The sequence below is a fragment of the Anabrus simplex genome, chromosome 1 (assembly GCF_040414725.1).
Source record: "Anabrus simplex isolate iqAnaSimp1 chromosome 1, ASM4041472v1, whole genome shotgun sequence".
NCBI classification, from domain to species: Eukaryota; Metazoa; Arthropoda; class Insecta; order Orthoptera; family Tettigoniidae; genus Anabrus; species Anabrus simplex.
The window spans coordinates 829228780-829243160 of record NC_090265.1 but is presented as its reverse complement, the minus strand read 5'-3'; the positions used below and the strand labels follow the sequence as shown (position 1 = coordinate 829243160).

Sequence of the window (14381 nt, the reverse complement as noted above, 5' to 3'; positions counted from 1 at the left end):
CAGTGTCAGGAAACGGTGTGCTAGGTCTGTATTTCATAGAGAATGATGATTGTGTACCCCTTACTGTTAACCAGGAATGCTACATGGTGATCAGGCCATTTATTCAGGATCTAAAAAGGTTTTGTCATGCCAGGAACATGCAGATAAATAGACAGTGGTTCCAACAAGACGGGGCAACCTGCCACACCGCTTGACAGACTATGGCTGTGCTGCAAGAAACCTTTCCAGGATTAGTAATTTCCCGCGGGGCTGAGTTCCCCTACCCATCACGTTCCCCCGATCTCACACCACCTGATGCTTACGTATGGGGAATGTTAAAGGAGCAAATTTTCAGTTGTCCATATCCACCCAAAACTGTGCCTGCATTATGTCAGAAGATCGTCTCGTTCTTCGGGACTCTGCAGCAACCTATGTTCCAGAATATGTTGGAAAATCTGCGTGATTGTTATGAACACTGCCTACAGCGCAATGGAGCACATTTTGAACATTTACACTATCATCTCGATAAGTAAGGTAATGACAATAAGACTAACATAATTTCCAGTACTGTATATTTTGGCGCATAATGTATTCATGCTTTTATGAGCTAATTCTTGGACATTCTGCGTAGCACCTCCGTATCTTATTTGGGAGCACTCAACTGACGCTGAAGTCTATCACAGCTATGTTTCTCTTTTACTTGGTTGCCTTTTTTCTTATTTTGTACATGATATTCTAACATAAGAATTTGAGTTTTATACATGCAAATGGAAAGGGTCTTTCAGTTTAGCTTAAAACTTTCATTGTCTTATGTATAAATGTTTTTAATAACAATTCACATTGTATATTTTAGAATCAGAAGATCTCATTTTCATTTCATCTGCTCATAGGTACAACCACGAGTAATTTCCTTTGAGGAGCAAGTTGCAAGCATTCGCCAGCACTTGGCAGATATCTATGAGAGGGAGCAGTGTTGGCGAGAAGCTGCTAATGTTTTAGTTGGGATACCTTTGGAAACTGGACAAAAGTAAGTGTTAAGTTTGTAACTATCAAGTTGTCCTTATTTAGTAGCTATATATGATGGCAAGATTTTCTCTTTTTCCTCACTCATTTAGAAACATAAGGAAAAGTTGACAATGCTCTTGATTAATCAACTCATAATAATTATATTTTATAAAAGCAAGTTACAGGGATAATAACAGATATCAATAGTATATTAAAAGAATTCTCATGAATGTGCAGAAGGCACTCATTTCACACAAACTTTCCTAGTGCATAGCATACAGAGACTGAGAGAAGCAATTCTATGCAAGGAACTTAATTACAGAACTAACTCAGTATGCTTATACTGATTTTTTGAAAAAGAAAGAAAATGGTACACTTGATTAATTAGATTAACTTATTTGACGTTTTCATTTTATCAAAACCCAAATCATTTGAATACTTTCTCTAATATTCTTACAGGAGCCTTGCGTGAATTCAATACATTCCAAAGTGGAACTAATTGTGATGAGCACCAAACTGTGCAATAATCTACTTTTAATTGCTATTTTTGTTTTATTATTTCATTGATGTGTGAGAATCGGTAATTTGTAGAATTGTCTTGAAAGTAACACTCAAGTCCTTTATATAGGATATTCCTTTTAATTTACTTTTGTCAGTGAAGTTTCAACAAGTTTTATGCAAGTATTCCTCAGATTCTGTGTGTATTAAATCTTCATTTTCATACAAGGTAAACTGTTATTGTGTTTCCTTATCTTACCATATTTATTCGAATAGCCCGCGTACATTTTTATAAAAATTATTGTATTGCAGCTCGCGCAGACTCTTCATCGACCATTTCAGCATCCGACTTTGTCCAGCGCATGTAAGCCGTGACGTCAACATTGGACCCGCCCTCCCTTTCAAGCTGCACCACACGTGGTTAAGCTTAGGTGCAAGGTCGGCTCCCTTTCTATCCGTCTATGGCGGCGCGATGGTCAAGCGGAAATTACGTGAACTATTAACCTGGAGTCTTCCACATTGCGAAGATTCTGGATGCATCCATCCTCCGGACTATTCTGGTACGACTGGCCCAGGTGTTTGTAAGTCAGGAGCGACCTGCCAGTTCAGTTGGTGTGGTGAGTTCAGTGTGAGTTAGTCGAGCCGAGACAGTGCAAAGAACACAGTCAGTTTGAATGTGAGTGAGAGCCTGAGCTGAGTGCACTAGTCTGTTGGAGTGTCCACCTGTTAGAACTCAAGATTCGTTCTATATACCTGTCGTCGTCGTCGCCGCGCGCGCGCACGTGTGTGTGTGTCGGGCCAGCTGTTGTGGGAGGACGCCACATGTTCCGGCGCAGTATGGAAGGGAATGCCAGTTATCAGTATGGCGTTGAGAACAGAGTTCTACCGGAGTGTGTGGACAGTGAATACCATTCTAATCTGCAAAACTGACATGTGCAAACTGTGGACTGTGACAGTGGCAACAAAGTAACTGAGTGAGACTGAAGTGCTAGTGAAAGAAGGCTGAATTAGTGTGAATAAACAGTGAAAATAAGAGAGAGAGCGCAAACTGTGTAATTGTGAAACATATAGTATGAGTGTAAGTTGTGATCTCAGTATGTCTATAAGTGTTAACATGTAGGCTATAATAAGTAATTAGGTAATAAATTTTAGAGGCTGAACGCTACCAGTTTCTGTATTTGTTTTATCTGCCTGACCAGCATGTTACAATATAAAAAAATTGAGATACGCGGGTTATTTGGGACAAGGTTTGCAATAACTTATTTCTCTGCATCATTCAAATCTACTGTTAATTTTTCCTGTGAACAGGGGCTCTCACACTTTGTTACATTCTTGCTTGGATGGTCCCAGAAGTAACCTCTCTGTATTGATTTTAGTGTTTCCAGTTCACAAGTATATATTTGTGTGACAAAAAAAATTGTAACTGTGGTTCATTATTGCTCGTATACAATCGGTGAAAAATTAAAAATAATTGAAGCTGAAAAACAAGGTAACACTACTGCAGGTAGGAAATAAGACGTTAGTGAAAGATGCACACTAGCAGTGTAAGAAAGCTCTTTTATTGGAAACCACCAGTAGTGGTAGAGTTTATTGCGCCCAAGCTGCAAAGGAAATTTAAATTAAGGACTTCAAAGGTAGTTGAGATTGGCTGAATAGATGATTTGGCGAAAGAAATTATATTTCAGTAATAAGAACAAATATCTGTCAATGTCTGCCTGATGCATATTAAAAGAAAATCTTTAAAATCCATTGTTATGTCATCAGTTTGCAGTGGCAGCATAATTATGAACTTGAGCAAATTGTAAATGCAAATCAGTCTCCAGTTTGTTTCAAAATGCCATTTGACACAACAATTTAGCAAAAAGAAAAAGGAGAGAAGAGGATCTCTGTAAAGGCAGGTAGCTATGAAAAGTTATGCTGCACTGCCATATTGTGTATCACAGCTGATGGGAGAAAATGCCTTCTTATGCAAACTTTGCCAAAATCAATTGTGCCTGGCATAATTGTCATAGCCCAAGAAAAGGACTGGATGGGCACAACTGTTGTATCAGTTGGTTAAAGCATGCATTAAAAAAATTCACCAAGAGTATTAATAAACTTCAACAGCATGACTGTAATGGACAGGTTTTGTGAGCACTTGAAAGATTAAACTAATGCGTGCCTACACCAAGGGAACATGCACCAAGTGATTATACCTGCAAGAATAGCTAGATTTTTTATACTTACTTACGTTGCATTTGTTTGTGAAGAATTGTATGGTTTTTCAGTGGCATACATATTATAATTTACTCTTGCACACAAATTTTAAAATTCAGGTATGTTGAGCCTCTCCTGGAGTTCAAAAAGAAAGAAACAAATGCATACTGCATGTGATATGATTGGCATTATATGATTAGGAATCAAAGCTAGGACTGTTTTCATTTTGAGAAATTGGTCGGATCCCGTTTGCTTGTGCACTGTTGGCTGTGTACAGTTCGACTTAACAGCTCTCTGAAGATTATGGCAAGGAGTTAGTTCTAGATGGTTGATGTTGTGTCATAAGGACATGGCTATACAAATTGCCAAGATACTAGCATTGTGCATGTGTGGTACTGTTGGTGATTCTTGTTTTAAAAAGAACATTTGGGCAAGCTTCTTCTCTTAGCGCTAATCAGAGGAGGAAAAATGGAAGAGGTCCAGTCCTTCGAAGAATGAAGTTAGTGGTAAATGATATGGAAGGGCCGTGAAGGGTGTTAAAAAGACTTCCTAAACCTCACAAACCTAATACCACTGGGGTTGGAAGAGGAGAAGAGTTGATCCTGGGAGCTCATATAAGAAGGATGAAAGCAAGGAACCTGGCACAAGTAAATAGAGGCAATGCCAGGTAGGGCTCTTTATCAGGAATACCATTGCACGCAACATAGTTTCTGTTAGGCACATAAATGAGCGAATGATGTGGGTATATTTGTCAGTTGGAGGAATTAGGACTAGAATTGTCTCAGTGTATTCACCATGCGAGGTTGCAGATGAGGATGAACTTGACAAGTTTTATGAAGCATTGAGTGACATCGTGGTCAGGGTCAACAGCAAGGATAGAATAGTGCTAATGGGCGATTTCAATGCGAGAGTTGGAAATAGAACTGAAGGATACGCAAGGGTGATTGGTAAATGTGGGGAAGATATGGAGGCTAATGGGAATGGGAAGCGTTTGCTGGACTTCTGTGCTAGTATGGGTTTAGCAGTTATGAATACTTTCTTCAAGCATAAGGCTATTCACCGTTACACATGGGAGGCTAGAGGTACCAGATACATAATAGACTATATCTTAACCAACTTCGAATTCAGGAAATCTGTTAGGAATGTACGAGTTTTTTGCGGATTTTTCGATGATACAGACCACGATCTCATCTGTAGTGAACTAAGTATCTCTAGGCCTAGGGTAGAGAAAGTGAAATCTGTCTGCAAACGAATAAGGGTAGAAAATCCCCAGGACGAGGAAATTAGACAGAAGTACATGGATATGATTAGTGAGAAGTTTTGAACAGTAAACAGTAAGCAGGTTCAGGATATAGAATGTGAATGGGTGGCATACAGAGATGCTGTAATAGAAACAGCAAGGGAATGCCTAGGAACAACTGTGTGTAAAGATGGGAAAAGACGAACATCTTGGTGGAATGATGAAGTGAGAGCAGCTTGTAAACATAAAAAGAAGGCTTATCAGAAATGGCTCCAAACAAGGGCTAAGGCAGACAGGGATTTGTACGTAGATGAAAGAAACAACGAAACAAATAGTTGTTGAATCCAAAAAGAAGTCATGGGAAAATTTTGGTAATAACCTGGAAAGGCTAGGTCAGGCAGCAGGGAAACCTTTCTGGACAGTAATAAAGAATCTTAGGAAGGGAGGGAAAAAGGAAATGAACAGTGTTTTGAGTAATTCAGGTGAATTCAGAATAGATCCCAGGGAATCACTGGAGAGGTGATATTTTGAACATCATCTCAGTGTAAAAGGAAATCATCCTGGTGGTGTTACAAACAGCCAAGCTCATGGGGAGGAGGAAAATTATGTTGGTGAAATTGTGCTTGAGGAAGTGGAAGGGATGGTAAATAAACTCCATTGTCATAAGGCAGCAGGAATAGATGAAATTAGACCTGAAATCGTGAAGTATAGTGGGAATGCAGGGATGAAATGGCTTCATAGAGTAGTAAAATTAGTGTGGAGTTGTTCGTAAGGTACCTTCAGATTGGACAAAAGCAGTAATTGCTCCTATCTATAAGCAAGGGAACAGGAAGGATTGCAACAACTATCGAGGTATCTCATTGATTAGTATACCAGGCAGTATTCACTGGCATCTTGGAAGGGAGGGTGCGATCAACCGTTGAGAGGAAGTTGGATGAAAACCAGTGTGGTTTCAGACCACAGAGAGGCTGTCAGGATCAGATTTTCAGTATGCGCCAGGTAATTGAAAAATGCTACGAGAGGAATAGGCAGTTGTGTTTGTTTCATAGATCTAGAGAAAGCCTATGACAGGACACCGAGGGAAAGGATGTTCATTATACTGGGGGACTATGGAATTAAAGGTAGATTATTAAAATCAATCAGAGGCATTTATATTGACAATTGGGCTTCAGTGAGAATTGATGGTAGAATGAGTTCTTGGTTCAGGGTACTTACAGGGGTTAGACAAGGCTGTAATCTTTCACCTTTGCTGTTCGTAGTTTAAATGGATCATCTGCTGAAAGATATAAAATGGCAGGGAGGGATTCAGTTAGGTGAAAATGTAGTAAGGAGTTTGGCCTATGCTGACGACTTGGTCTTAATGGCAGATTGTGCCGAAAGCCTGCAGTCTAATATCTTGGAACTTGAAAATAAGTGCAATGAGTATGGTATGAAAATTAGCCTCTCGAAGATTATATTGATGTCAGTAGGTAAGAAATTCAACAGAATTGAATGTTAGATTGGTGATACAAAGCTAGAACAGGTCGATAATTTCAAGTATTTAGGTTGTGTGTTCTCCCAGGATGGTAATATAGTAAGTTAGATTGAACCAAGTTGTAGTAAAGCTAATGCAGTGAGCTCGCAGTTGCGATCAGCAGTATTTTGTAAGAAGGAAGTCAGCTTCCAGACGAAACTATCTTTACATCGGTCTGTTTTTAGACCAACTTTGCTTTACGGGAGCGAAAGCTGGGTGGGCTCGGGATATCTTATTCATAAGTTAGAAAGTAAAGTGTAGCTTCCACCGAAGTCCCAGTCAACATCCATGGCTGCGACAATATGGAAGTTGCTGGGGTATGGGTAGTGCTGAGTAATGGCATTCAGAGCACGACTAGTGCATCTGAGTGTTATGAAAGGTGCTGCTCATAGGGTCAGTCGTGCTGCAATAGTACTTTCTGACCCAGTGGGGAAAGCAATGGCAAACTACCTCACTCCTCATCTTGCCTAGTACGCGTCATTTTGGTGCTGCCATTGGTTTTTGGGGTTTCCTTATAACCGCATAACCTTTGGTGGTGCTATTTGAGGATCCAACCAGCCTCTGGGCTGATGACCTAACAGACAGACAAGTTAAAAGTAACAGACATGAAAGTAGCAAGAATGATTGCTGCTACAAACAGGTGGGAACAATGGCAAGAGGGTACTCAGAATGAGGAGATAAAGGCTAATTTTGGAATGAACTCGATGGATGAAGCTGTACGCATAAACCGGCTTCGGTGGTGGGGTCATGTGAGGCGAATGGAGGAGGATAGGTTACCTAGGAGAATAATAGACTCTGCTATGGAGGGTAAGAAAAGTAGAGGGAGACCAAGACGACGATGGTTAGACTCGGTTTCTGACGATTTAAAGATAAAGAGGTATAGAACTAAATGAGGCCACAACACTAGTTGCAAATCGAGGATTGTGGCGACGTTTAGTAAATTCACAGAGGCTTGCAGACTGAACCCCGAAAGGCATAACAGTCTATAATGATAATGTATGTATGTAAAAAAATCTGTTCAGTATATTTTTCATTTGAAAAAATCTCTTCTAAAAGACTAAGCATGATCTCTTATGTCCAAGAAATGAATGCAACCTCTGCAGAGTTAATTCATAAATTTACCAATTTGAAGTGTGGTATTGCTGTATTTTAAAATATGACTTTCTAATGTTCCAGACAATACTCGGTTGATTACAAACTCGAGACTTACCTGAAAATTGCAAGACTTTATCTTGAGAATGATGATCCAGTCCAGGCTGAAGCATTCATTAATAGAGCATCATTACTGCAGGTACAGTTCATTGTAACAATGAAAATCTAAATATTTACTGCCTCTGTTTGCTTGTATATCTGAACAATATGGGCATGTTATAGCAACTTTGCTTATCAAAAATGCCCACTATCACATCTCCTACTGCACCCCTGCCAAGTAAGCTATTGCTTGACATGTGTGCATTTTCCAGCCTATACAATTCCTGGTCTGTGTATGCACATATTCTGTATATCAGTGCTTGTTTTATGGGTTCATTCAGGGTACTCACAATGAATTAATAGTGTCATTCATGATTCCTGCTCATTATATTACCACGGCTTATGGAGAGGGACTGATCTAGTTCAGTATATTGTAGTAAAGCAACAGGATGCATAAAATTAAATTGCAAGGGGCTGGTGATTCACTCAGGATAGAAATGCATATTGCAGTCCAGAAGATGTGCTGGTTCTCGAACACAACAGCTCTGGATGATACAGAATGCAAAATCCACACAACAGTATAAATTGGACATGCCCTTTCAGAACAATAATTATCTTGTGGATTTCCTCATCTAACATGAATCATTATACATGGTATCCTTCGAAGATTCAACATAATATTCCTCAATATTCTATTCATCATTCAATATAGCAGTCTGATAACATTATTATTTATGTACAAAGACTCTTAATTATTCATAATATTATCTGTGGTCTACATCCTTAGTATTCCATTTCTTAAGACTCTGTATCATTTCTGACCATGTAACACCTTTACCAGCAAGTACAAACACTCCTCTGGGATCCCAAAGTACCAACAAAATCAAAGCTGGTGATGTTCAATCAGTACTTCATACCTATAGTATTGAAACCTGCACCCTCACTAAGAAAGTCTCATCAAGGTTGCAGGCAACCGAGATGAAGTTCCTTAGGTCCACAATTCAAAAAAACCCAAACTGGACAAATTGAGGAATGATGTGGTTAGGAAGGAAGCTGGGGTTGGTACATCATTGTTGGATCGGATGAGCATGTCCAGACTGAGGTGGTTTGGGCATATAATGAGGATGGAACCAACAAGGACAGCATATGTTAACATGGAGCCACATGTGGCAGGGAAACGGATGGTGGGTAGACTAAGAACCCACTAGATGGACATTGCAGATCGGGGAAGGAAACTGCAGGACGTCATTAACAACAGAATCTCAATAAGACAGAATAGAAGAGGCTCTCCAACAGTACCCGGGAAACTGGAACTGTAAAATGATGATGATGATGATGATGATGATGATGATGATGATGATGTATCACTGAAAACTGTCCCTTGAAGAACTTACATCACTCTACTCAACTATCCTCCATGAACTGTAATTAATAATCTCGAAGACATTATTCCCTCCTCGTACCAGCATCTTTCCAATATAAATTATAGTACATCCTTTACATATTATCACCATGATCTGATGTCACTATACTCCCTTAGTTACTTTTAAAGGATCCCTTAACTTCAACATAACATCCTGTTCACATGTCATTACAGATAATATAATTGTCAACTTTTTAGCAGGAAAATACTCAAAAATCAAGGTTCATATTTTCACCAGCTTTAACCCTTGAACTTAAAGACTTGTCTTCCTGAATAGCAATTTCTACCCAGTGTACTTTGATGGACTAATCTTCCCTTATTACTCGCTCGCTCCGTAGGCTTCTGAGGGACGTTGAAGTTCCCGTGCCAATCTCACAATCCTCTTCCATCCTTTTCATCTTGAGCCTTCTCTTCCCAGTTATCAGTTTGGAGGGTCCGGCATACCTTGTTGATCTCCTTCCTCCGGGTGCTTCGGGGTCTTCCTGAAGGTCTTTTCCAATTAAGAGATTCCTTGTATAGATCTACTGGTGCTCTATTATCCTGCATCCTCAGTACAAGTCCAGCCCAGCACAGTCTGTTGGATTCTATCACACCCATTATAGTGTGTTGTTGAGAGAGGATGTAAATCTCATAATTAGATCTTTTCTGCCAGCTTTGAGAGATAGGATCGAACCATGGGCCAAATATTTTTCTATAAACTTTATTGTCAGAGACTTGCAACTGCTGCTGCTCTTTCTTGGTTATTCTCTCTGTCTCGGAACCATACAGAAGTACTGGTCGAATGATTGTAGTGTAGATAATCATTTTTGCATTCCTTGTTAAAAGCTTGGAACCACCGAGCTCGATAGCTGCAGTCGCTTAATTGCGGTCAGTATCCAGTATTTGGGAGATAGTGGGTTTGAACCCCACTGTCGGCAACCCTGAGGATGGTTTTCCGTGGTTTCCCATTTTCACATCAGGCAAATGCTGGGGTTGTACCTTAATTAAGGCCACAGCCGCTTCCTTCCCACTGCTAGGCCTTTCCAATCCCCATCGTCACCATAAGACCTATCTGTGTCGGTGCGACGTAAACAATTAGCAAAAAACTTGGAACCTAATATAGGGCTCATAGAATAACATGCCTTATTTGCATTCTTAATTCTAGCTTGGTGTTCCTGTGGCCTTCTGTTTTGCTCATTGATTAATACAGCATGGAATTTAAACTCCTCTACTCTTTTAAATATATACTGTATTTCCCAATCTTCAAAGGCAATCTGTCAACCTCCTCTTGATTCGGTCTCTGTACAACCATGTAATGTGTCTTTTTATCAACTACCCGTAAGCCAATTTTTGCTGCCATTTCCTCTAGTTCCACAAATAACTGCCTAATTTCTAATTCATTGCAGTCAATAAGAACAATATCATCCGCATATGCAAGGACTTTATGTTGTCTCCCCAGTATGATGCCAGCAGGTACAAGAGCTAATTTCTTGATAATCTTCTCCATTGCAATGTTGAATAGAAGAGGAGATAGTGCATTCCCTTGTCTCAGACCAGTTTTATTCTGGAAGGAACTTGATTTTCTGTCCTTGAGCAAAACACAGCTAATATTACCATCTATACACAGCTTGCACATGTTAATTAATTTTATGGGAAAGCCAAACTCCATCATGATGTTCCCCAGCCCTTCTCTATGGATTGAATCATATGCCTTGAAGAAATCTATAAAGAGATTGCTATGAAAACCATTCTGATAGTCCCCAATAACATTTTCAGCTAATGGTTTTAAACGCTGTAAAAGAATAAAAGACAAATTTTGTAGGTCATGTTTACAAGAGATATGCCACGATAATTCTTAAGTTCTTCCTTATCCACTCTTTTATGAATTGGGACAATAAGTGATTCCTGCCATTCTTTTGGAATAACTTCATCATGCCATATCCTTAGAATGATCTCTCTATGTATTTATGTAATCTTTCTCCACCGTATTTAATAAGCTCAGCAGGAATGTTGTGACTACCTGAAGCTTTATTGTTTTCTAAACGTATAATACTTTGTAATACTTCTTAATATGATGGCTCTAGTATTTGTTCTTCTGATGGGGAACTAGATGGTTTACCAATAACAGGTTTCTGGATCATCACAATTCAGCAAGGAATCGAAGTAATGCTTACAGTAATTTAATAATTTGTCCTGATCAGCAATTAAATTTCCAGACTTATCTCTCATAATACTCAATCTTGCTTGAAATCCTGTTTTAATTGTGTTTAATTGTGTTGACAATTCCATACATCTTGCGGATGTTCCTGTTTCTGTAGTCATCTGGGATGATTCTATTTGTTGTCTTAGGTAGACTTATTTCTTTCTACAAATTAATTGACTACATTCTTTCTGTTTTTTCTCTGTATAGTTCCTCAACATCTACATTCTTATGAGATTGCAGCCACTTATTACGCCATATTGCCACTTCATTAACTGTATCTTGACATGCCTCATTGAACCTTTTTTTTTTTTTTTCATACTAACACCTTTTGGTATCACTTTCATTGCTACTGTTGTCATGATTTATTTTGCGTTATTCCAATTTCGTTCACAAACTTTGTCATTTGTTTCGTCAATGTCTTCTGTAGGATCATCTCCCAGAATATCAAATCTGTTTGCAATTTCTACATTATACTTTAATCTTTCATCCTCTTGCTTCAGTTTCTCAATGTCACCTTTGCATCTTTCCTCAGTCTGACAAGAGATTTCAATTTATTTTTAACAGATCCTATCTCAGCTCCTCTGTAAGCTCTGATATCAGTTATGGAGCTTCTATGCCTTATTAACCCTTATTAATGTAAAATATCAACATCTCACAATTGCTGTATTCTAGTGGATCCTAGTGTCTGCTTCACGTTTCTAAATTTCATTGTGTTCTGTGTATACTGTAAGGAAAATATCAAAGAATCACAAACTACATTCTGAAAGAGAAATTAAACTATGAATAATAAAGAAAGAATCAGACTTATCGTTCGGCCGGCTATCACCCTGGATCTGGTGTTGATAATGCGTCCTCTCGTGTAGGTATAACACAGCATCGCGCACATTCTGTTATGAATGGTATCACACACAAGAATTTAATTTCCTTGGCCGTTACACTGGAATTGTAGAAAGCACATGGAAAACATGCTTCACAGTCTAAGAGCACTTCACTAGTAAAAAATCTTGCTCACAATAATACTCCCCGTTTTGAAAAATTGGATGTAAAGCACTACAGTAGAACTTCGACAATTTGAAATTGGTTAATTCAAAATCCTGCCTAATTCGAAAAAGCTCTCGTTCCCAGAAACATAAGGTACGGTTTTGCATGTTATTTAAATTGTTTAATTCGAAATATGGATAAATCATAATTCGAAGAACAATGTCAGTCCCATTACCAAATTTCAGACTTATAATTCAAAACTGCCTTTACATTTTTTTAAATAGTTTTTTTTTTTTTCAGAGTAATTTAAATTTGAAATTTATCCACATCATGATAGAACGCGTATTCCGGAACGTGCTGGGGTAGATTTCAGTACTTTCACTCACTTCGGTGTGTCTAGTGTGTACTTCATATTTGCTGAGTTTGAGGAAAATCGTAATTCTTTTGTATTCATCATTTTAAGGAACACCATAATATCACGTAGCAGGCAGTGTGCAGAGAAGCAGAATCCGCGATCACCGGCGATGCCGACAGTTGGCAAAAATAGCGTGGCTCATATAATCAATTCATACGCACCAAATAATATTGTCAATGCCGATGAAACTGCATTTTTTTAATGCTGAGCCCAAACGATCTTACGGTTTTATAGAAGGGAAGTGACAGCCGGGAAATCGTACAAGGGGGTTCTTCCCCTCGTCATAGGGAAGTTCGATAAGCCACGATGTTTTATGGGTGTCGGGCACTTTCCGTGCAAGCAGGACATCTAAAATGCATTCAGTACAGTAATCCAATGAATAAGGGACTTGCACAAGGGAGCCAGCATAATTTGTCCTCGTCTTTGAATCGTGCGTTTTTCCTTTCGATGCATGAGGTTATGTTTGACCATGATTTATCCAAGTGTGTTATTTAAATAATGTAAATGCACCTTGTTGGATACATCTCGGGAATAGTATTTTCCAAGGCAGTTGAAAGGTTTAAATTGTGAATCAAGGTGATTATGTGCATTAATGCGTCTTAGAATACTTTGTGATGCAGCAAGGGTTCGCATTTCTGAATTACGAGAGAAGTACCATGGCGGGAAATTGAACAAGGATAGAGTCACTGTACTGTGTTCTAATGCAAACGGAAGCGAGAGACTTTCTCCCCTCGTCATAGGAAAGTTTGATAAAACCACGATGTTTAAAGGGCATCGGGTACTTTCCGTGCAAGTACAGGACATCTAAAATGCATTCAGTTCAGTAATCCATTGAATAAAGGACTTGCTCAGGGGAGCCAGCATAGATTTCTCCTCGTCTTTGAATCATGCTTCTTTTTTTTCCCTTCTTTTGTTGCGTGAGGTTAAGTTTGTTAGTAAATTATCCAAGTGAATACTGTATTGTGAATTTGAATACTGTAAATGCACCTTGTTGGATACATTTTGGAATTTTTTTTTTTTTTTTTTTTTTTTTTTTCCCATGGCATTTCGAAGGTTTATACTGTGAATCAAGGTTCATTGCACGCAGTACGGGTCTTAGAATATTTTTTGATGCGGCAAGGCTTAGCATTTCTGAATTAAAAGTTGGCGGTTAATTTGAAATCGCGTAATTTGGTTTTTGCGTTCCAATGACTTCGAATTAACAAGGTTTTACTGTAATATTCTCTGTATGTTTAAATTGCTCTGTTCTTTGTTGTACACATGAACTTGAAATAATTTGCAAGCGCTAAACTCCCTGTACTTCAGGCATAGAACCCAAGATCTGGCAGAGGAAGGGACAATACTTCCCAGGTTGTCATTAAGTGAAATCCTCGGAATATCAAGTCAGTATTGCAAACTACTCGTTTCATGTCCGTATCGATATGACAAACTAAGAATCAAAGAACTGCTTAACTACCTCATCGATACCTTTATTTGGAAATATAATAAAATCGTTCTTAGATATCAAGTCAGTGAAAATTGGAGCGTGGAATGTGAGAAGGCTGCTGGAAGCAAGAAAAATGGAAGATGATAAAATTGTCATGAATGAAAGAGAACTGTGTCTATGTGAAATAAGATGGCCAGGAAATTGTGATTACTTCAGAATGATCTATAGTGGTAGTACAAGTGGAGGCAGTAATGGAGTAGGACTGCTCATTAGATAGACGTAACTGGGCAAGAAATGTAATGAACACCTATCACATTAATGAGAGGTTTCCA

The 14381-nt window shown here is 38.8% G+C and overlaps 1 protein-coding gene across 1 annotated transcript in view; it reads left to right on the top strand.

The window, feature by feature from the left end:
- Window positions 1-14381, top strand: part of CSN4 (COP9 signalosome subunit 4) — a 109127-nt gene that overhangs the window by 29100 nt on the left and 65646 nt on the right. The window contains exons 4-5 of the mRNA XM_067147241.2: window positions 870-1006; window positions 7608-7722. Of these exons, the coding sequence (XP_067003342.1) occupies window positions 870-1006; window positions 7608-7722 (252 nt within the window). The remainder of the gene's footprint in view (window positions 1-869; window positions 1007-7607; window positions 7723-14381) is intronic.